At 51.4% G+C, this 23139-nt stretch overlaps 5 protein-coding genes across 5 annotated transcripts; 1 reads left to right on the top strand and 4 right to left on the bottom strand.

Annotated features, from left to right (window-relative positions):
- Positions 1-1503: 1503 nt before the first annotated feature.
- Positions 1504-4898, bottom strand: PV07_00207 (uncharacterized protein; the record flags this gene model as incomplete). Its single annotated transcript, XM_016386638.1, has 10 exons — positions 1504-1798; positions 1854-2039; positions 2090-2960; positions 3028-3206; positions 3262-3295; positions 3348-3562; positions 3623-3724; positions 3820-4433; positions 4490-4745; positions 4822-4898. The coding sequence occupies 10 exons, from the start codon at positions 4896-4898 to the stop codon at positions 1504-1506; spliced, it is 2829 nt and encodes a 942-aa protein (XP_016253566.1).
- Positions 4899-10890: 5992 nt separating this feature from the next.
- PV07_00208 (uncharacterized protein) lies at positions 10891-13631 on the bottom strand. Its single transcript, XM_016386639.1, has one exon. The coding sequence runs from the start codon at positions 13526-13528 to the stop codon at positions 10961-10963; it is 2568 nt and encodes an 855-aa protein (XP_016253567.1). The 5' UTR covers positions 13529-13631; the 3' UTR covers positions 10891-10960.
- Positions 13632-13777: 146 nt separating this feature from the next.
- On the top strand, positions 13778-15458 carry PV07_00209 (uncharacterized protein). Its single transcript, XM_016386640.1, has 4 exons — positions 13778-14138; positions 14201-14286; positions 14348-14438; positions 14553-15458. Exons 1-4 carry the CDS (start codon positions 14075-14077, stop codon positions 14900-14902), a joined length of 591 nt encoding a protein of 196 aa, XP_016253568.1. The 5' UTR covers positions 13778-14074; the 3' UTR covers positions 14903-15458.
- A 4614-nt stretch (positions 15459-20072) lies between these two features.
- On the bottom strand, positions 20073-21980 carry PV07_00210 (uncharacterized protein; the record flags this gene model as incomplete). The annotated part of the gene is made up of 5 exons (XM_016386641.1): positions 21719-21980; positions 21540-21672; positions 20601-21492; positions 20414-20545; positions 20073-20360 (listed from the first exon to the last, which is right to left on the bottom strand). Exons 1-5 carry the CDS (start codon positions 21936-21938, stop codon positions 20073-20075), a joined length of 1665 nt encoding a protein of 554 aa, XP_016253569.1. The 5' UTR covers positions 21939-21980.
- A 519-nt stretch (positions 21981-22499) lies between these two features.
- Positions 22500-23016, bottom strand: PV07_00211 (uncharacterized protein; the record flags this gene model as incomplete). The annotated part of the gene is made up of 3 exons (XM_016386642.1): positions 22500-22610; positions 22679-22723; positions 22783-23016. 3 exons carry the CDS (start codon positions 23014-23016, stop codon positions 22500-22502), a joined length of 390 nt encoding a protein of 129 aa, XP_016253570.1.
- Between the last annotated feature and the right edge of the window lie 123 nt (positions 23017-23139).

Raw genomic sequence — 23139 nt, forward strand, 5'->3', positions numbered from 1 at the left:
TAGCGATGGCATCAACCGAAAGACCCCTTCCCCCTTCAACGAGTCCACCGGAGGTACAATGCTGTCTGCTCTCATATCCTGCTCCTTGGATATTACTGGTGACCATCAATCGCGAAAGACAAATGAACTCCATTCCCTGGGCCGGACATTGGGAGATGGACGCCCTTTGGTCATGGTTTGACGAGGAACCGAACCTTCGAGTGGCGATCATCACTGGTGCCGGGAGCAAGTCATTTTCCGCCGGACAGGATCTCATTGAGCTTGGGAGTTTGAAGGGTGCTCCAGCTTGGCAGACTCGCCATCCACCGAGCGGGTTTGCTGGTTTGAGTCGAAGAGGGGGCAGCAAGCCCGTCATCGCGGCGGTGAACGGATATGCTTTCGGGGGCGGGTTTGAAACCACCTTGAATTGGTGAGGCTAACAGACCCTCTCCAATCTTGCATGCGTCAAACATTTGCTCACTGCCTTTTTCATGCGTCCAGCGACGCCGTAGTTGCCTCCCCCACCGCCCAGTTCGCGCTCACAGAGGTCTCTCGAGGAATTTTCGCTGGGGCCGGCGGCCTCGCACGGCTGATCCGCACCTGTGGCCTGCAAGTCGCCAGTGAGATCGCATTATCTGGCAGGCGAGTGTCCGCGCAGGAGGCAATGCGACTTGGCTTGGTCAATAGAATATCAGCCAGCGGGGAAACACTGGTCGATGAAGCTGTCGAGCTCGCCCGCTCCATAACGAGAAATTCGCCAGACGCTGTAATAGTCAGCCGCAGGGCTTTACGACAGTCGTGGGAGTCGGGGAGTGTGGAACGGTCAGTACAATTGATTGCCGACGACTACACTCGCAAGCTGCTCGGCGGCGAAAATGCTCGAGAAGGGTTACGGGCGTTTGCAGAGAAAAGGGAGCCGCAGTGGCAACCTCCGAAATTGTGACTGCATAATATCACAGAACTTTATCTGTGACCGGGTGTCAATCAGGGAGGGAGAAGAATCTCCTTTTTTAAAACTAGGAGCTATTAAGTGTCTGGCCGAGGAATGCTCTGGCGCCCTTAAGTCGGAAACACGACAGATAGGGCCCAGTCGCAGGGCCTGCAGCTATGGTAATCACGACAGAGTGCAAAGAAACAGCTTCTTGCGTTGAGGTCTACGATTCTTTCTGCCATGTCGTTGAAGATATAGAACGCTCGAAGTTCGGTTATCAGGAATAGTGTCTCAAGCCCTTGCCTTTCAGCAAAAGGACGGAGTATCGCTTCCAGTTGTGGACGATTATTAGCCATGAGAGTAGATAAGGATAACCTATCACGACGATCCTGATATACACTCAACTTTCACATTCTTAGCACTACTCGCTTAGGTCCAGGAACGGAAACTTGGTTTAGTAAGGTTAAATTCTTTCCGTGAGTGCTATACCATTCTAGCACAGTGGATAGTCTGTCACTGGCCACGAAGCTATTTGTCCAACACACTGCTGCTGCATAGTTCCACCGGAAATCTGGCATCTGGCTCTAATCCCATCAAGTGGCATCTGCCATCGTGTCGTCAGCAGCCTGAAAGCCGACCTTGGCGAGCTCGACTTTCCGAATCTGTTGCGAGTGCATTTTCTTACCAGAGAAATCAGCGATGGGGTCATAGAAACCCATAGAAAGGGGGACACGAACGATTTCAACCGTACCCCGGACCAAGTACCGAGTCACGGATACCGCCTTGTTCTGCCCCAGCCGGCACACTCGGCCGATGGCCTGGCTCTCGACGCTTGGATTCCATTGCGGTTCGAGGATATAGACATGGTTCGCAGCTGTGAGGTTGAGCCTATCCAAGATCAATATGCAGAGCGTACTGGAAGATAAATGTTAGCGATACTCACCCAAATGCCCCCACGCCGGTGCTCATAAGCAGGACGGGGATTGTCCTATCGGAAATGAAGTTGTCCATGTTAGATCTGCGCTGTGTGAGTGATTGATCGCCATCAATTCTCTGGAACAGGATGCCATTCCGCCGGAGGTAAACGGAGACCAAATCTAGAGTTCGCGTCCAGCAGGAGAACACAATGCTGAAATCGGTTAGCAACCTTCGGGGTGGTCAGGGATCCATGTGCTTTACCTCTTGGTGTCACTTGAGTTCATGGTCAGGTCCTTCAATAGCGCATCGATCTTGGAAGATATTCCGGTCTTGTTAAAATATCCTTCCAGCTCGTCTTCGATGCCGGGCGACGACTCCTCGTGATGAGATCTGGGCTCCGATGTGACCATTGCATGACACAGTGGGCAGAAAGCTTCTCCTTCTCCTTGCGCTTCCTTTTCGTCTCGACTCTGGAAGATACACTCCTGGCAGAGCTTGTGCCCACACGGGTGCCTATAAGTCTTCGAGTCACCGAGCACATCGAACACCGGAATCGGTATGCCACACACGGAGCAGGTGATTTCCGCGTTCTTCCCTAAGGAGTAGAGGAAGTCCTCTCGCTCAACCTTCTTGTCGCGCCGGTGCCGCTCTGTAAAGGGCTTTTGGAAAGTTCCATGATTGCAAATCAAGCGAAGTTGTAGCTGCGCTTGGAAGATGCCAAAGGGGTCGCGCTTTTCGGGGTTGCGGCCCGCTTTCTCTCGAATGTACTTCGCCATCATCGCCAACGTTTCGTTGTACTGTGTTCGCTCCTCCTTGGACAAGGTAACATACTGGTACCTTTCCGCAATCTGAGGCAAATGGAGGAGCTCCTGGGTTCGTCGGAGGCATATACAGTCCAGCAGGAAGGCAAAGTTCTTCGCGGCGGCACCGGCATCCTCCGCAAATGGGACCACTATACGGTTCCTGAACACGGCCCTATTCTCGAACTGGTTGACCTTGAGAAAGGCCATCAGGGAGCCAATGTCTTCCAGGTGGTTTTGTATCGGCGTGCCTGTGAGGCACCATCGAAACCTGGCCGAGAGCTGCGTCGCCGCCCGGAAAAGTGTCGTTTCTCGTCTTCGTATCATGTGAGCTTTGGTTTGGGACATCAGTCAGCGGTCCAGTTTCGGATACTAGGAAATGTCTCAACCCTTCCTTACCTTCGTCAAGTACCACTCTGAACCATTCTATCCCAAATATCAGACTATTGTTCTTGTCCATGCTCGCTGCAACCGTGTGATACGTGGTAAAGATGATGTCGCTGTTCAGATACTCCGTCATATCCAAGTTTCGCGTTTTTCCATAGTACTTGCTGACCTTGATAGACTCATCCAGCCGGCTGGACATTATGTTAATCAACCAAATGGTTCAGAGATGCGCTTACCGCTACTTACTCCTTAATCTCCGTGAACCACGAGCTCATGATCACTGCGATACCAGTGAGTTCTTAGTGTCCATAAATCCCGAGGGGGGCACTGACAGGTCGAAGGAACGATTATCAACGTTCCCTTAGAACGGCATTTCCGAGAAGTTGATGCTCCTTCCTGCGACCAAGACGTTGCCACGTCAAGGGTTGATGTAATCAGAGCTAGTGTACTGAACGACTTGCCCATCCCCATATCATCGGCAAGGATACCACCACCCAGCTCGTTCGGAGGTTCCGCCGCTTCATCGCCGGTCAATTTATGTCGATATCTAGTCTCGAGTTAGAAAGTGGAACCACACAATGCAGGGATTGGGACAGAAGAAACGTACAGGGGAGTAAGGAGATGTCGTTCGTACTCCCACAAGCTGTATTCTGGCGCAACTGGGCCGAATTCTCTTTGGGTCATGAAGAATAGAGCTGTCTCTTGGTGACTAGAGTGTGACAAGTTAGTGGTTTAGGACAGTTTGGTTTTGATTCTGAGGGCAGGTTTGTGCTCATTAGGGGGTCTGCATGATGAGAGGAGTACTTCAAGAGTGGGGTGAGGAGATGTTCTCCTCCTTGCATTCTTTCCAGGTTTCGAAATCGCGTCAAGGAATGATAGATGGTCGAAATCGTATGGTCAAATGTGTCCACCCCCTCCCTGACCGTCTGTGACGCTTTGGAAGACTCCTCGACTATTGCAGTTTCCACAATCTCGGGAACTGGCTCTTCGATGCCGGGGAACTGTATCACATGGGGGTTGCAGTATTCGATGTCCTTCATGCCTTGGTCTGGATCTTGGAGGAACAGCTTTGCGGTAGAGAGTTTGTCGCCGACAACGCCAGCCTCGTCGACGGACCCGTACAAATTGACCTCTACTTTCAGAGTAGCTTCTCCTGGTCTCTTTGCTCTGTCGAGAACGCGCTGGATCCGACTAGTCTCTGCGAAAGCTATTATCTCGGCCGACGGAACATCATCGAGTGCGGCAAGGCCTCGGGAAACATGCTCGTTGATCTGGGCAAAGAGTTCGTCCTCCGAGAATTTGAGCATGAAGTAATCGGCCTCTCTGGTGACTTGAAATGACTGAAAGGCTGTTGAGAAGTCGATTTTTTCTCGCAAACGCGTCATATCTCCTACCAACTTGATGGGGACATTTGGGAGCTTTCAAAGGACGGCTGTCAGTAACGGGTTTCCATTGTTCTCGCAGGTTGACCGACCGTTCCGTAGCACCCAAATCGGATCCCACCCATGGCCATGGTTTCCCGTTCTATGTCTTCAACGGCTGCTCCTTGAGGAGCAGGTGGTTGAAATGAGAGGTTGGCCCATTCTTGCATGTTACTCCACGACTGCCCCAAGCCTGTGGTGTCGATGATTGGGTCTACATCTTCAAAAGGGTCAATGGAAGCTTGGAAACCCTGCAGAATTGCATCTCCCCAGCCTTCTTCCCAGCCAAAAATTGTCGTTTTTGGATCTCTGAGAGCTCGGTTAGTCGGTTCCTGGTTGAGTGAGGCTGCTCAATTAACGAAACGCTTCAATACCCAGCACATACATATTCGCTTGCCAGAAGGCCTCGCCCTCGGCCAAATCTGTGGTCCCCCAGGGACAATACTCTGATTCCATAGACATCGATAATTGTGGTTGGCACACCAACGTAACGTCTGGATTAGTGTGTTCGGACTGCTGGTGGTTGATCTGGCTGATATGGTTTGGTCTTCAGCCTTATGTTCGGGCTGCACTTAGGTGCCAACATGCTAGCCCTGCGCCCCAGCCAAATCGAATCAAGGGAAGTGTCTCACTCACATGACCATGCGGCTGAGAGCCTCTGATTCGCAAGCTATCACGGCAAACAGGCAACAAGGCAGACATCGCAGCCTCTTCGTGGCGGAGGTGCATGAAGAGCGCATGGTGCCCACACCGCCTTTCAAATTCCAGCTTGTCCCGGCTGACTCTTCTCGCTTGACTTCATGATGGTTCGAAAGCCTCGCAATTTGGCTGCGATCAGTATCGCAGAGATCTATCACCGAACGACAGATTGAACTACGACATCACCGTCGCAGGGCGATTGGCAACCCTCTCAACGTCACGGATTCAGCGACAAACATGCCCCCGACACCACCGCCAACGCCCGACAGCGGGTTTACAAAGGCCTTGAATAGTTTCAAGACTCGGCTCACAGCCTCGGAGAGAGCGCAATTCAATGTTTCAACGTTGGACGATCTGAAAGTGACCATCCTTACCATTCAGGCTGAGCAGCGTCAACGAAAGAAGATGATGCACATGGGCAGGGTCCAGTCATTTCTGGAAGCCATGGAACAGTTTGGGAAGGTGATTGAGGTCTTTGTCAATACTACCGATATGCTCGCATTTGTTTGGGGCCCTCTGAAGATGCTGCTTCTGGTACGTCACGATTTGTTTTCAGTCTCTAGCCGTCTAGGCCCGAGACGTATTCCGCCTCAAATTAGTTGCGGTCAATTGAGGAGACCTCAGGCAATGTCACTTCCGAACCTAACTGTCTTTGGTGTTTCTAGGTCGCAAGCTCCTGGTCAGATTCATTCGACGCCCTGCTCGACGCATATCAGCTCATCGCCGAGCATTTGCCTATTTTCAAAAACTACCAGACCCTCTTTCTTAGTAACCAAAGAATGCAGGTGGTCCTTGAATCGATCTGGTCGAACATCCTTGACTTTCACATTCGGGCACTGCGCATTTTCCAGCAATCCAGTACGTTTTAACTTTGGGCAGGCCACTCCGAGCCTGAGTTGACCCCTTCTTGGCTCCTTGAAAAAGATTTGGTACCTGTCCTAACTTCTCAAAGCGCTTCGTCAGCTCTTTCGATCTCTTTGGAAAGACTTCAAATCTAGATTTCAGCATCTCATCAGCGACTTGCAGAGACAGAAAGGCCTTGTCGAAAGTCACGCAAATCAACTCCACATCCAGCAGTACGAAGAAGATCGCCTGAGAATATTTGCAGAGTTTGAGCAAGCCCAGAAGACCAGATCTGAGCAGAGATTCACTTCCGTCATGCAGTGGATTTCTGCCGCTCCAGTGATTCAAGATCATGAACACTTCTGCGGCATCAGAGAAGGACAATTCAAGGACACGGGCAAAAGGCCAGGCCGATGGATACTCAATCATCCAGAAGTGCAGGCATGGCTTTCCCCACAAGTACCCAAATCGTCGATATTGTGGGTTCTTGCGATCCCTGGAGCTGGTAGGTTCCCCTTTGATGTTGTGGTGAGAATATTGCCAATGAATTCCGGCAGGAAAAAGTATACTCGCGTCGGTCATCGTAGAGGAATTGCGGCAAACCGCCCCGGATCCCGTCGCCTTCTTTTATTGCAAGCACCACAATCCTGAGAAGAACGCTTTTTTCGCGGTAATGAAGGGTTTGTTGAGTCAACTGGTAGCGCAACAAAAACACCTTGTGCCATTTTACCATGACGAAGGGCTAGAAAGCGGAGAAGTCCCGTTGCAATCGACAAAACTGTGCAAGAAAATGCTTCGATCCATGCTCCAACAGACCCCGAAAGCATTCCTCATCATTGACGGACTTGATGAATGCAACACAAATGAGCGCAAGCCGTTGCTAGACTTCCTCGTCGAGGTAACGAATCTCTGCGACAGGCAAAGTGCGGGGAAAATTCGAGTCCTCATATTGAGTCGAGACGAACCAGACTTCAAGAAATATCTCTCTCTTGCAACATTGCTGCGGTTGGATAGCCAGGATGCACTGGAAGACATTAAGCACTATGTCCAACATCGTGCGGGTCTTGTGAAGCGGAACTTCAGTCTAAACGAGGAAGACCAGAAGTTCATTGAGCACCACGTATTAGATCGAACCGAAGGTGAGTCGTGAGATTCTTCCATCGACTGAAGCTGACCGAAGATCCCAGGAATGTTTCTGTATGCGAAGCTCGTGATGGAACATCTCGAACGTCAACCATCCGAGTATGATCTCAAAATTGAGTTAGGTCGTCTGCCGACCGGCCTCGACCAGGCGTAAGTTCAGTGGCTTCAAGCCCGCGGTCAGTCTCAAACGATAAGACCATGCTCATTTCTGACAGTTATCAACGAAACCTTGACCGTATGGAGGCAACATCCGGCATGAACGAGCGCGCGGTCACTCGGACAATCCTTTCTCTGATGATTTGCTGCAAAAGGACCCTCAGATGGCGTGAGATTCAATCAGCCATATCAATCGATCTTATTGATGAGAAGGTTGACCATTCGAGAAGATTGTCCAAGCATATCAGAGACATCTGTGGGTCGTTGGTCGAGATGCTGCCGGGAGACAGGATCGAATTTGTTCACATTACCGCCGCTTTGTGAGTAAACCTTGGCTCGAACGGAATAGGAAGACTGACACATGGCGGTGAAGCTATATCATGGAATCGGGATACATACCACAGTTCTCAGCAGAGCAGACCGCGACCACCCTTTGTCTGCACTACCTTGCGTTCGACTGTTTCGAGGAATGTCCCAGCTCTGACTCGCGATCAGACCTTGCAGAGAAGGGATATTTCGCGTTCCAGGATTATGCGGTTGTGCATTGGATTGACCATGTCCTCGCGCTCCTCAATCCTAATGATATGATCAACAGCATCCAGCCTGGTGACTGTAAACAGATTTCAGATGCGTGCATTATATTCGGCGATAGATACAGTGACGATTTGTTGAATCCTGCAAAGGAGGAGACGTCATTTCCTGATCGAGACCGATATGAAGACATGGCATGTTTCCCTCTCCTGTGCGCCATCTGGAGGCATGCCAAGGCGGCGAGAGCCTTTTCCGATGACAGAAGTAATGAGGTTAGCCTTCAATCATTGAGGAGAAGCTTCAAAGACAGCCGGACGACGCTGGAGAATTTTTCCAAATTGTTCAAGCACGACAGGAGCAGACTGGGCACTCTGAACGACATGTACGGCACCAAATGGTTCAAGTGCGCCAAGCTCTCCTGCTACTTCTTCCATGAAGGGTTCCTCACGGAGTCCTCTCGGGAGGATCACTATAATCGACATGAGCGGCCATTTCGATGTGAGGAAGAAGACTGCCCTGCGGCAGTGGTTGGATTCGGATCTCTGAAAGAGCTGGAGAAACACAAAAGGAACATGCATCCCGGCATCGACAAATTGTCGACGACTTTTGCGCGATTGAAAAAGGGACGACATTCGAAGGTCGACATCGCCAAATACCCGTGCCCTCGCTGCTCGAAAAGTTTCGCCACCAGGATCGAATGCAGGGTTCACATGAGCGTTCATAATCCTAAATTGGCATCGAAAGCCAGGTTCCCTGGACAATGGGGATCTGATACGTCAGGGAAAAGTTAGTCTGAAAGGAAGCGTTGGGATTCCCATCACTCTTCTACTCTTTTGAGCAACTCTTAATTACCATCTGATGCGCTCTCCCATTCGCTGCATAAAAGTTTAGCGCGAAGGGAGACGGAAGGACTTGCGGGTGTCATATCTGTTGTATGAAGCTGGACGTGAGGGAAAGCGAAAGCAGGCGGCCGCTGGATGCCGTCCAGTGTGCCTAGAATCGACTCGTACGGGAGGTGTAATTGGTTGGTTTCGGCCAATAATTGAGCGAATTTGCTGTCAAAACTTGCGGCTCTGTTTGCCCTAAGTGACTGGTTCACAGCGATTCAGTAGAATTTTAGCGTAATGGAGGCAGAAGGATGGTGACCGCAGGGGTACGAGGTACTCGTATTCTGTACTTCTGTACTCCCATGTTTGTCGTACGCCTCAGTCTCGCTCGGTTGTCAAATACCGTCATTCCACCGCCCTCATGAAGCCGAGTCAGAAATGGCGTGGGAGACATCCGACGATCCTAGCCTAGCAATGTGAGCACAAGATTCGGGTTATGGTGTCACAATAGGCTCGCGGAAGATGGTCTTGATTTACAGGTATACCACGGGACGCGGAGAGTCGCGTTTGTTGACATGTCTTGTCAGCAATGAATGTGAATGCATATGTACGGACTCTTCATCCCTTCATGCCTCACGAAACATGTCAGCCCGAGACAAGGGTAGACATCAAAGCAGCAGCAATCAGATAGAAGCTCAAGCCTCAACCGGAGAGCTTCTTCTCCCCAGAGATGCATACAGATGAGGCTGACAAGCCGTTCAAGGCGCACTCGCCTCTTCTCGGATTACATTGGTCGAACAAAATTTTAGCTCGAATGAAGAGGCAGGAGAGCAAGTGAAGTCCGACTTACGAGTACACAGTGTAGTTTTGTCGGCGCCATGGAATTCTAGACCAAATATAGAGTAGGAGGCAGCGAATCGGGGCCGAACGACGAGGCTCGACGTGTCCTTGGTCGAACAAAATTTTGGCTCGAACAAAGCGGAAGGCAGGTTGAGGAACATTGACTGGAATCCCAGAGTCCATCAAATAGAGCAACAACAGTAATTGGTTCGTTAAAATTTTAGCTCGAAAGGAGCAGAAGGAAAGCAGGCAAGGACCCCTGACTGGAATCCCATGCTCCAAAAAACAGTGCAATAGCAGTAATTGGTTCATTAAAATTTTAGCTTGAAAGGAGTAGAAGGAAAGTAGGCTGAGGAATATTGACCGGAATCCCATACCCCACAAGAATATGGGACGATGTTGATTCGTTCGTCAAAGTTTTAGCTCGAAAGCAGCGGAAGGAAAGCATGTTTAAGGAAAATTGATCAGGATCCCATGTTCCAATAAAATTACCATCGTCCGGCACAAACGTGTTGAAGATAGTAATTGGTTCATCAAAGTTTTAGCTCGAAAGAAGCAGAAGGATAGGAAAGTGAAGAAACCGAGGCCTGAAGGCCCGCGCCCGCAACAATACTGAATTGCAGGCCTTATATAGGTCCCTCGAACCTGGTGCAATCGAGGGCTGCCCGCGACGACTCCACGACTCCTGTCAACATGTCCCATGGTCTGATACTAGTTTCACCAAAGTTCAGCACGCAACAGAACGACAGAGGACATATGGCTGTGCCTTCGGCCGAAAGCCACTCGCCTATCTACTTTCGTTGCCTTCCATCAAGTGCGCCCCCGCTGCAATTGAGGGTTGCCGTTTAGAAAAGGAGGCGACTTCACTCTTACGACACCAAGGTTCCCTGTTTGAAAAGGGCGAGGGCAGGTCCAAATTCATGCTTGCAGAATCTGTCCCGACAAGGGCAGAGATCGATGTTTTTTTGAGCACGAAACTCTCGTACAAACTTGGATTTCCTGGTTCTGTCCGGGCATGGCGACACGGTGACTTTAGCACGGCCAGTCCCACAGATCCATAGCAGGGAGGACATGTCTCGCTTCCCGTTACTGCTCGAGGTTGACCCTATCAATCCGCCAATAACCTACTTATGAGTATATCATATACTGGCCCCAGCTAGGAAAGCGTATCGGTGGCCGCAGAACAAGACACCTAAAACATGGACAGGCGTGCATTTTCTGCGAGGGCGTGATCCCCGTCTCCAGCCAGAACTCCCAGTTCTCGCGCGATTCAGCCGTTCAGGACAAGGTTTCCGACGCCCCTAGGAAGGAATGATGGCGTATATACGAGGACAAGGATATGTACCGGTGAGGAATTCTTACAGGCAAGATGCATATGGGTAGACTCTCAGTGAAGGTCGAAGGGAGGAGAGAAATCGATAGTGACGAAGGATGTGTTGACTTTCGCTAACTGTGCAAATGTACATTATAGATTCCAACCGTCTTTTACCTTGTATCTAGTTCGACGCCTTCCTGACCATGCTCAGCCACATCCTCGGTCCCGTCCAATATCTCGTTTTCGTGGCTGTAGTCGTCTGCGAAGTCGCGTCGTCTATCGTCTCCAGCCACTCTCGTCCATCCGCTAGCAGTCCTAGGGCTCAGCCTTAGCCTGCCACGGGATAGATTGTTGATCTTATCCGCGATGTAATCGACGGCCTTACCAAAAGCATCGACGAGTCGGTCATTCTGTATTACAGACTCGTCCCTCACAGCCGCGGAATGCTCTTGTGCTTCGACCTTAAATTGGTACTTCAAGCAATCTTTCACAGTGACCAGCCCTTCGAGACGACCATGGTGGTCGACGAGGATGACACGTGGACCCATCTTCTTAAAAATCTCCAGGACCGTCTCGAGCGGCAAGCGAGGATGGACAGATATGGGAGTCGCATCAATGAATGGGCTGAAATCCACGCTTTGTACCGTCGCCGAATCCAAGGTAACAGTCGGACTGAGGGGTGCGAGTGTTTCGGTGCCATCTTCCCGTTCACTCGCAAATATGCATTTGGCGTCTGAGGCTAACGCACCCTGCCTTTTGGCTCGATCGATCGCGAATTGGAGCTCGGTCCTCCCGATATAGCCCACGAGAATTCTCGAGTCCTTGTCTTCCACAATCGGAAACCCGGAATAGGATGTGTCATCGAGTAATTTCCGCACCGCCTTGACCTCCATTCCTGTCGCAGGGAGCATCGTGATGTTGCCAGTCATGACCTGCGACACCGACACGCCAAAAGAATGTTCCTCTTTGTTGTCGAGGAACGGGAAGCCGCTGAAGGAGATCATCCGATCTGCGATGCCGGATTTGCTAAATCGGTCTCCCACCGCTTTGGTGACACCGACCACAATCATCGTTGGAAGTATGTATGTTAGTGCCCCAGTCAGTTCGAACATGATAACAGTGACCGAAATGGTCAAATGCATGATCCCACTGAGTGCTGCGCCTGCTCCCAGAAAGGCGTACGTGCCAGGGGTGATGCATGGCACGTCGGGTTGACAAGCGGAGAAGAATTTTGAGTCGGGAAATGTCTCATACAGCCATTGCACGATCATCCCCAACATGCGGCCAAATGAGGCTCCAATCGCCATAGACGGTACGAATATACCTGCAGGCACTTTGCACCCGTAGGAAATGATAACAAGAAATATGCGCAAGAGAGTCGCGACCAGCAAAGACCCGATGAGGGAGAGCCGATTCTTTGCCTCGCAAAGTCCGTTATAGTCGTAATCGCCCTCACACTCTCGGAACAACATCTCCATCATCTCGGTCATGTCTATTCTCAGAAACATGTTGGGGTAGCACAGAAGCGCAGTCGCTCCGGCCAGAATGACAGCCTCCGGAATTGCGTACTTGGACAGATATTTCTTTCGGAATGCTTGAGCTCTGAGATTCCACTTTATGACAAAGGCGCCATAGAGCCCACCGAAGATGCCGAGGATGATGTAGAAGAAGATCTCGAAAAAGTGCCAATCTCGGTCGTACTTGACGGAGAACATGACAAGCTGACCGGTGCGGAAGGGATTCATTGCGCTTAGCACGGCTGTCGCAACAAGGGCGCAGAAATAACTCCTCCACAGAGTCTTGAGTGGAAAATAAGACGCCATCTCTTCCAGGGAGAACAGCACACCACCAATGGGACTGCCGAACGCGACGGCCACTCCAGCTCCAGCGGTTGCTGTCAAGATCTCCCGGGTTTTTGAGGCACTGCGTTTGTACTTGTCGAAGAATCGAGAGATGACGTTTCCCACGCACACGGCGTAATGGACACTTGGGCCCTCCTTGCCAACAGAGAGCCCGGAAGCGATGGCCAGAGGCAAGCAAATGGACTTGATGAAAAAGGTCCAAAAGCCAAGAAAGCCCTTCATGACAAAGCCCGCGATGATGCATTTGATCTCGGAGATACCGGAACCGGCAGCGTAGGGAGCGTAGGACTTGACCAAGTAGGCAGAAACGAATGACAGGAGCACGGCGAAAATGGCGTAGACGAAGTAATTGACGATGGCGACCGACGTCCATCGCTTCCATTCGTCACAGCCTTCCTCGGAGCCATAGCAGCAGAAGCCTTCATTGAGATACCAGGCGGTTGTGCAATACCCCATCTTGATGTCGGACAGCCACTCGGTGATGATGTTCAGAGCAGCCGCATTGACACCAATAACGATCCCCACCAGCGTGATGACGATCCATGCTTGTGCAGCATCATAGGACTCCCACAGCTTGCGCCGCCAGCCCAAGACGCCGTCCCTCTCAAAGAACTTTGACTCTTTCCGCCGGGCGAGGCGGCGCAGTTGTTCCTGGGCGGCATCCTGGACCCAGTCAATCGTGGTGAAATCCTCATATCTTTTTATCTCTGCAATCTCTTCTGTGATGGCCTGTGCCGCTGGTGCGACTCGAGCGGGCGCCTCGCCATTTTCTAGGCCTGAGAGGGACGAGAGCCTCCTGGAGAGTCGCCTGGCTGAGACGGAGGGTCGGCGGCCAGAGGCAGAGGCGGACGTGGAAGAGGAGACGCGCGAGGTCATAACATCGGATCAATTAGCATGGCCGAAGGAGGACGAGTCTGTGGATCAAGCGTGTTCACATTCCGTGCGCAGGTTGGCGATGGTGAGAAGTAATATGCATGTACGTTGAGCCGGCGAGGTCTGATTCCCCGATGAGCCTCCAATGGCGCACATCCACCGAACGTCGTCCGCCTTTCCTGTTTCGGACGCGCCCAGAACATGACATATTGAAGGTCTCGACGCGACTTCTTGATCCCTGACCCTCGACATCAACTGATCTACGTGTCTGAACGGAGTAAACCATCCCTACGCATCTTGACGATATTCTGCTCTACCACTGCTCGACCCTTCGACGCGACAAGTATAGCTAGAGTCCTCTTCTGCTCCCTGAGACGCGTCTTGCGCTACTTGTCCAGGCTGTTCGAGGAAGGTTTTTGCCCCCTCATCTGATTCTTCGCTCCGGAGTTCTGCAGGATCCAAGCAAAAGGCCAACGTCGAAGCCACGCTCTACCTCGACTGGAGATACACCTCAGGAGAAACGGGTGTCGGGTTCAATCATTCAAGACTATGCCTTACAACAATGCGCCTATCGAACCACCAGAAGAGATAACCGGCACGACCGCTCTTCCCCGTTAGTCATCACCCATGTTCTTCTGCGATTGCGACCAACCCTGCTGACCATTGGGAAACCAGTCGCACGCGTCAAGAAGGTCATCGCCCAGGATGAGGACATTTCGCAGTGCTCGAATCCAGCGGCGTTTGCGATCTCGGTCGCGACAGTGCGTTATCCGGTCTTCACCGGTCAAAAATCGCTGGGGAGCTGACTGATTTCTTCTCCAGGAGATCTTCATCCGCTATCTAACCGAGCAAGCACACAACGTGGTCAAATCCGAACGGAAACCCAGGAGGAACATCGCCTACAAGGACATAGGTAAGCAACAGAGGCCACGACCCCCAGTAAACCCCAAAGCTACATGCACCGGCGCACACATACACATCCACGACGCAATTAATCTCTTACTGACGAAGTCCCACACCAAAAAAGCCACCGCCGTTTCCAGAATCGACAACCTCGAATTTCTGTCCGACACGGTGCCCAAGACCAAGACGTACCGACAGTTCAAGGAGGAAAAGGCGCGCGAGGCCGCCGCCAAGGCCGCCGCGTCCGCGCCTGGATCTGTCAACGGTGTCAACGGCAGCGGCGAAAACGGCGTCTCCATCCAGACCATGATGAAGAACGGGTACGGGTATCATCCGAATCAGAACGGCGTCGGCAACGGCGTGGTGGTGAACGGGACCACACCCGAGAGGGCCGGCGGCACCCACCACCAGCACCACCACTCGCGCAACCACAGCCACCCGGACCCGGTCAGGGATATCGAGATGAGTGGATGATGTAGAGAACAGCCAGGGCATTCAACGACATTCGCAAGACGGAGCCCATTTTCACACATCGAGTTGACTTTAGACACGCATTTTATCGCGGACCCGGTTGCATCTTGCCCAAGGACGAGCACATGAAAGCCATGACATGATTTGCATTGCAGGCGCTAAAGAAGGGGCGGGTATCTGGAGGAGTGAGGGAGTGAGTCACTTCAGGATATCCTTGGGTGCAGGAGTATTATCTGGCGAGGAATGATCACGGGTTGATGTTGTCAACGTCGAGGATGTGAGTGCACTGGACGTACTGTTGTGTCCAGTTGCAAAGAGGACTTCGTTCTCGCCGAGGACACAAGTCAGCTGTCAGCCATCGTCGCTGCTCGTGCCATACCCTGTTAAGACGACCGCTCTTTGAACGGCAGTGGGTGCTCACGTGTATGATAGATCTATATCGCTACCGGGAAGCTTAGGGCGAACAAGCGCCTGACCGGACCAGCTTTAGTGTTGACGGGACGAGAACAAGCATCAGCTTTTGCGCTGGCTTCCAAGGTACTATATACATTACTTCCTGCGTTCTCCCTCGTCATAAGACTGTTTGGACTTCCATATCCCCCGATTATACCACATTACTCCGTCATCCACACCTCGGACCTAGTATATATACATCATAGACCTTAGGCGCACCCGACGCAACGCCACCCTCTCTCCCTTCATAAGTCCGAGGAGTCTGCCAATAAATTTCGGTTACTTGCCTAGTCCAAGTTCAGTCCGTGCAGCTTGTTCAGACAACTATTTTGCCCTCTTCCCAAAATTCATAAAGTCGTAATGCGTGCATGACCGCCCTTTTTCCTTTCCACTCCCTTTTTCGTCATTCACATCAATGGCGAGGTATCCCTGTATTACCTGCGCATCTTCCCAAAAAGAAAATTAGGCGAGCAAATGTGCTGGCCTGAGCGAAATATGTACCGCCTGGTTACCCTGGTAGTCTGCCCTGGCCTTCTATGACATTATTTCTCATCTAGATCTCCAACAAAGCTCCCAAGAACCATTTTTTTGACGGGCCCGGTCCAAGGGACGTGGTCAATCATGTCACTGGGCACGTTGGTTAGTATCTATAGACCTGGAAACCCACCCACCGCGGAATTCGACACTTACGGCACTTGATGGGCATTGGAAAACTGATCATCTAGCCAATTGAGTCGTGTGATGGCTTCGGGATAGTCTCCAAAGCGGATAAATGAGATGCTGAACCAGCGGTCGTCCATGTGGTTACCCTTGAGGGCTTTTCCGAGGAATTTGGCGATTTTCGCCCCTACCGGGTTCTCTGCCTTTGTGCCTCTCCAGAGGCCATCTGTAAGCACCAAGAGGGTCATCCGTTTGTCTTTTCGGCTGCGGAGGTATTCGTCGAAGACCACACCGAGCGTCTCAGCCATGTCTGTCTTGACCTCCAAAGCTGGGCTATAGGGGAGTATCGGTACTTTCTGCTCCATCTGATTCGCAAAGGTTTTCGCCGCTTGCCTTCCTTGCCCCTGGTAAGATCTTTGGGGGCCGCTGGTGAAGACGAGGTCCAGGCCGTCATCATCAAGAGGAGCCAGCTTCATAGCCAGGGTTGTCAAAACATAGGTCGCCGCGGGCCAGAATCGAAGCATGCTGGATCCATTGTCGACAACGAACTTCTAGAGTCATCTTAGCCACAGATTATAGGAAGTCAGGTTGAGCCTACCATATCTCGGTTCACGATAAAGTCTTGTAAGTACTTGTCTACCCTGTACCTGCGAGTAAGTAGGGTACGCGTCTGTTCAAGCTCTCTTCTGACACGACATATGTCGTACTTGTCGTATAGTTCAGGCGGAGGCGGCGGTGGCATCACCGGATATACAAACAAATTGTCAAATGTCGTCGAAGGGAAACCCTCGGGACCCTCGGGACGCTGTGTTTTGTCGAGCTTGGAATCTCGTCGTACCATGTCCGTGGCACCACCTTCCGGACTTGACAGCCCTTCTGGGTCCCGGGGCTGTCGTAGGTCGAAGGGGTCAGAGGTCGACCCGCTGGCACCACCCTCTATATCATCCAGAGGCTCGTTCATATAACCAAAGCCTGTAACCTGTTTGGTCATCTGGTCGGCGTCTTCAGCAGCCCGGCTTGATGCTGCATAGGAATGTCCCACCAAATCAGATCGTCTTCGGGATTTGTGCTCCGTCTTTACAGCGGGTTTGTTGATTTGCGGCGTGGAAGATAGGCGAAGCGGAGACACGGGCTTCACATCCTCTGGGGTGTATATAGGGCGTGGACTCTCATGCATGTGCAATCCGTTGGGGGCATTTGTGTCGACCAAGATAGTACTCAAATGATCTTGCGGCGAGGCTTGAAGAGGTACTGGAATTTGCAATTCTTCGGTCAACATCTCTGCTCGATGGGCTGTCTTCGCTGGAGGTATATTGTCAAGTCGCTGCGACTTGCCTATGCGTCCAGACGTCTTGGTTGACTTGACAGGCTTCGGCTCTTTGGCCTGGGCTTCATTGGCTGGCGCTGCTTTGTCGAAGTTATACAAGTCAGTGAGAAGCGACCCATCAACCTCTCTACCCATATCATCTTCTTCCATTTTCACTTTTGCGAGACGCACAATGTCCTTCAGCTTCCGGCACAAGTGGATAGAGCTGATTCGGCGCCTAGGGTCTTCCAGCAGCATTTTCGTCTCCACAAGATCGAGAACTTCGCAAGAGATGGTGTCCGATGTGCGCACTATGCTCCGCAGGTAGTTGTGCCATTGGATAACCTCGGGTAACACTGTGCGGCCATTATGGAAAGCATCATGAGCTGTTGGGCATCCGGGGTTGGCCTTTTGATTCGCCAATGCCTGTTCTTGGAGACGTTTGATGGCGGCTTTCCTGACAAAGTCGTACTGGAGTATTCCCTGCTGCCCAAGGACGACCCAGCTTGCTGCCCGGGACAGGACGCATCCAAAGGACCAAGTATCAATGGTCTGGCCGTGAGGGGTCCTTGTCTCGAATCGTGACTGATCTGTCTCAGGAGCACCTATCATGACGAAGTTAGAAGTAGAGTCCTTGCAGGAGTGTTGTGGGATCCTTCATACCGTAAGTCTGAGTGCCACCATTCATGTATTCCATGGGAATTGCTTGACTCTCCTTCTTAATGAACTTGGTAAAGCCAAAGTCTACCAGTTTGTATTCGCCGTTGACCCTCAAGATATTGTCTGGCTTGACATCGGCATGCCAACTATAAAGGTCAGCGACATGGATGAGGCTGATGAGGGAAGACAGCAGTCTAGAGCATACCCATAAAACTCGTGCGTTTTGCCGTCGTTCTGGAATTTGAGATTGTGTATCCGTTGAAGGGCCTCTGCTATCTTGAACAACGACTCCCAAAACGAAATGATCTCGAGTGAGCGGACAGGAGGACTCGAGAACTCGTGTGCAAAGAATTCATCCAAGTCAAGTTCTCCGAATTCCAGCAGAATGTTATGGGTCCACCAGCTGGGTTCTTCTTCGAAAGAGTAGTGGCTGATATATCGAACCATGCCTTTTTGATCTTCCAGACCGGCGAACGCGTTCTTCTCCCATTCAAACATCTCTCGATTCTGCGAGTAATAAGTTTTCAAAGCTAACTCATAGAACTGTCGCAAGATCAGCCTTTGTCCCACACCGGCCAGTCCAAAGGCCTGCTCACCTTTCCTTTGCCTTTGTATTCAACCCTTGAAGCCTGAAGAGACTCCTTCAGATCCTCAGCCATACATTCGGCGGGAACAAGAACCTGGAACACTTCTGCCGTTCCGCCCTTGCCATTTACCGGCTCGCGTTTGCAGAACGGAAAGACACACTCTCCACCATAGTCCTTGTGCATTCGCCGCTTTATTATCACGGGACAGAACGACCATTTTCTTTTCTTAAAGGCTTCGACAACACGGTCTGTATTGGGGACACCTGCGCGTCTCAAGGACTGCTCCAGTGACGTCCAGTGATGTTCCGCAGACGTAATGCTCAGAGTTGCGTCCTTGATGTCAGCCTCGATGAAGAGGTCCAGGAGCCCCCCACAGCCGATGTCGAGGAGCACACTGAAGACGATAATGGCACAGTCGTCGCCGCTGGAGACACTTTCAGCCGATGGTGGGAAATTCGAATTGTGTCTGGGGCGCCAGACTTCTGTGATAAGTCGTGTCAGATTGTTGGATGCGTGCCCATCTTGCACAGTTTTCATCCATTGTTGAACTTGTTTGGTCTTGATATAGTGACGGCCAGAATATGTGTCTTGTTTCCAACACCCGCCCAGATTCTGGTGAAACTCCTTGAGCAGATCCGAAGCGACTGAGGACGTGGCTACGCGGTTCATGTTGAGGATGTAGTCGAGAAGGGCTTCAGATCCGTTGCAATAGGGATTTGGCAGGATTCAAGGGCGAACAAAGGAGTCAGACCAGAATGCGCACTTCCCAAATAGACTGCGGACCTGCGGCTGGGACAGATCGCAAAAGGCGACAGCCCGAAATGAGGCAACTCATGCTCAAGACCGCAATAAGGCTGCGGGAGGGGGTGTCCGGGTTTAATACCTCTCAGACTGTCGGTCGAGGACGCCCGCTAGATCCAAAGCATTCTAGTACCAGGGAGGGACGACCCTACTTCAGCGGCACTTTACTTCCGGTCGTTGCACCCCTTGTACGTTGCCTACCGAGGAGGAAGACGCCTTCGAGTCCTGGCTCCTTCCTGGTACCACTCGAGTCCTGTCCCTCCTCGCGTGCGTCTTGGAGGTCAGCCGCCTAGTGTTCAGCTGAGGCTTAAAGTGGAGGCATGGGAGTTCGCTTATTGGTCTCTAATGCCCCCAGTTGCCAGGGTCAAGCTTCCAGCCCAATGCACGGCAGTCCGTCACAAGACGTACCTTGGATAGAGGACAGTCTCGGTTCGTGTGATCGTCCAGATTGAGGCTTGGGGGTGAGAGGAATGAAATTCGGAGGAGAGGAGACTGAATGAGTATCTGGAAAGATATGTAGAAGGGTGGAATTACTTCACGTCCTCACCAAAAGGTATGCTGGATCACTTTTGCCGATGGTCGCATCTTGTCAGTTTGCTGGACTCTTCCTTCTATCGCTACTACACTACACCAAGATACTAGCCTAGGTGCTCGGATTCGACAAGGCTGAATAATATTAAATATGAAAACAGGATGCCTAAGAGACTCACACCACGCTGGCGACACTGTTGGCATGTGGCAATATCGTACCAGGGTTTAGATCCGTGACAGAGCGACCGATCTGCCTTCGTTCTCGCTTTTGACTTCGACCATCCCGTCCTGATCTCTTCTTTTCTGCCATCTTGAGAGCCCAGAATGCCCCGATGAACGTTAAAACGGTCAAAGGTAGGGTCACTTGCAACCATCGGTACATAGCCACCTCAGAGTACACACCATTGGTAGGTGGCCCTCCAGCCTGATCCTGATACTTGACAATATCGGTGCTGAAGAAAGTCTTGCTCTGTCAGTATAGGTTAAGTTATTGGCGGGTGGTTTTCGTGTACTTACCGAGACAAATGTCGCAGGAAGATACACCAGGGTGACGACTGTAATGGTTCGCATAATAATGGCCTCACCTTCCATGTTCAAGTTCAATTCTTCCATGCGCTCGGTTGCTTGGCTTTGTAGCAATTGGGTGATCTACGAGTAATGTCAGTTTTGCTTCCATTGCCGTTGCTCCATGATTGGTACTCACCAGCTCTTTCCTGTCCTTAGTGATCTTGACCAGCAGATTGGCCCGCACAATCTGCAGCTTCAGGTTCGAGATCATGTCATTGGTCTGCGCGATAAAGGTGGCTATGTCGGCGTCACATCCGTCTTTCAAGGTCTGGGGTATCTCCTTTTTAGTTCTCAGGCCTTCGTAGAATTTGCACAGAGACTGCATGACGTCCACATTGGCTTCTAGGACCATAATGGCTTCATTGATTTGGTCTTCCCGGCCCTGAACGGTTTGGAGATGTCGGAGAGTATAGCTGTACTGCGCACGGCCCGATCCGCGGAGACCGAGGACGGCCATCGAAGTCTCTTTTTGTACCACAGATTCAAGCCAAAGAATATGCCACCGCCAGTTCATCGTCGACCAGTGACAGAACAAGAGATGAGGAGCGAGGCTGGACCTGAAACTATCCTGTAACGTGTTGAATGCTTTGTTCTCTGGCCTTCCTTCCTTGCCTGTCAACGATTTGTAGCGCTCAAGAAGGTCGTCTCCTCCCTTTGTGACGATCCAAAGCGTTGTGCCGTAGACGATGTCGAATTGATGATGGATTGCAGCAGGTTGAATTGACCACTCGCTCAGACTGATGTCCTTGGGATCTTCGGATTTCAAAGTTACCGTCTTCAAATTGTAACATAGCTGGTACAACCGCCCACTTCGCCCAAGATCTGGGATCACCAGTCCGCGAGGTGGATCGGACAGAAAGCTATGCTGGCGAAAACCGCTGAATCTTCGATCCCGTGGCTCGCTCTGAGCGCCGAACACAAAGATGAAGTCGAGATAAACAGGCATGACCTGATGGTAGGAGAAAATCTCGCACATAAGTTGCCGTGTGATGTTCAAAGGAGCCCTGGAGTGCTGGCCCTTGATGTATCTAAAATGCTCAATGATTTGGCCGCTAGATATTGATGGCGAGCTCACATGAAACGGGGCCCTGGATCTCTTCTACGTGCAATCACTACCGACCTTGCGGGATCACTAGGGTCAGGCCCGGTTTGTATACCCAAGAAACTTCTCGCCTTGACGGCATCGTGCGCGTTGAGTTTTTCCAGCTCTATTCCAGTCAGTAATGCGAGATGGAGGATGGTTGGGAGTCGCACCATTTCCTGCAGCATTGTGTAGTTCGCGAAATGAAACCTCAATATGTATATCAGGCTCGAAATCGATGAACAGATCAGGTTGGGCTTTGTCCAACAGTGTTTTGTATATTTGTAGATCACTGGAGTAGGTATCTGTGCTACCAGGGGGCAGGTTCTCTGGATATCGACTGGAGTCTAGATATGCCTGCTGGAGCTGCGGTGGAATCTGTAGAGTTTGCATTTCTGAAGTGACCGTCTCTGATAGACACTCCTTCAACAGTTCTGACCCAGGAGCATCTCAAAATATATTGCTATATTGCCATCGCCTGGTCCGCCACTCGATGGCAGTGCCTTTGTAGTTTATGGCCACGAAGAGCCTTACGCTGCCGCAAAGATTGCCTCTGAGAATTGCAGGCGTATTCATCTCGAGGAGTCTGGGCAAGGATTGTCGAAGGGGTAGTTCTTGGCTACAGCGCCTTGCTGCAGTGGCTGGCGCATTGGCTCGTACGAGCCGAAATAAGCGAAGGGGTGGAGGAGGAATGCCCAAAGCAACTCCTCAGCCTCACAAATAGGCTCATGGCGACGGCTAGATGCCCCTGCACGGACAGGCATCGAATAACCGACTCAGCCTCATCCAGTCTGCCTGCTTCAACCACTTTCCACTGGACTCGTGTTCCACATGCCGGCTTGCCGCTCACCCCTCACTTTCCTGGCTCAGTGGCGCTTTGCCACGTTCCAATCGATACATGATTTAGATATCATCTGTCCATTGAACCTGTCATAAGAGGCGCCACTTGTCTCCCTATTCAGGAGAGACTGACCGACGTTTCTCCTGAGACGTGGCTGGCGCTTGCTGGGTGCTACCTGGAGCTGTTGGCTTATCCCTCAGCCTTCGCAGCTCTCTTTTGTCTTCCTGCTCTGCTTTTAGAACACAAAACCTCTTTCACCACGGTACCTCAAGTTATGGGAGCCAGTCCTTACATCAGTAAGAGGCTCTGGCACCTCAAAGATCCAATGGTCAAGCGCCTATGGAACGACAGATGTCAGATCTGTTGCAAATGGGCATTGTTCTAAACAAAACCTACACAGTCTTCGTTGAATTCGAGCCCAGGATATTTTGATTGGGGGAATTTTTGCTCCAGATATCCTTTGAGCTTGTCCCACGTCATGCCGCTGTACACTCCGTAACTTTCTCGATAGAGCTTGTACTTTGGCTCCGTTTTCTTGCTTTGTTGGTGGAAAGGCTGGGTCAGTCTGCGTGGCAAGGACACACCACGACTACTTTCGCCTGTCGGCTTTCGATGCAGGTCGTGAGACATGTTGCCTACATCAACAGAAGAACAATTTAAGAGAATGGGCGAACAAGTCGAGCCCAAGTTTGGGAAGACAGCCTTGGGACCAGAGAAGTTCATTTTTCAATCTCGCCCAGCCGCACTTCTCCT

This window comes from Cladophialophora immunda, assembly GCF_000835495.1.
Source record: "Cladophialophora immunda strain CBS 83496 unplaced genomic scaffold supercont1.1, whole genome shotgun sequence".
NCBI lineage: Eukaryota > Fungi > Ascomycota > Eurotiomycetes > Chaetothyriales > Herpotrichiellaceae > Cladophialophora > Cladophialophora immunda.

Coding starts and splice junctions, on each gene's coding strand:
- PV07_00208 (XM_016386639.1), bottom strand. CDS start 13,528: ATGACCTCGCGCGTCTCCTCTTCCACGTCCGCCTCTGCCTCTGGCCGC.
- PV07_00209 (XM_016386640.1), top strand. CDS start 14,075: ATGCCTTACAACAATGCGCCTATCGAACCACCAGAAGAGATAACCGGC. Junction 14,139..14,200: donor CGGCACGACCGCTCTTCCCC/GTTAGTCATCAC, acceptor TTGGGAAACCAG/TCGCACGCGTCAAGAAGGTC. Junction 14,439..14,552: donor CATCGCCTACAAGGACATAG/GTAAGCAACAGA, acceptor ACACCAAAAAAG/CCACCGCCGTTTCCAGAATC.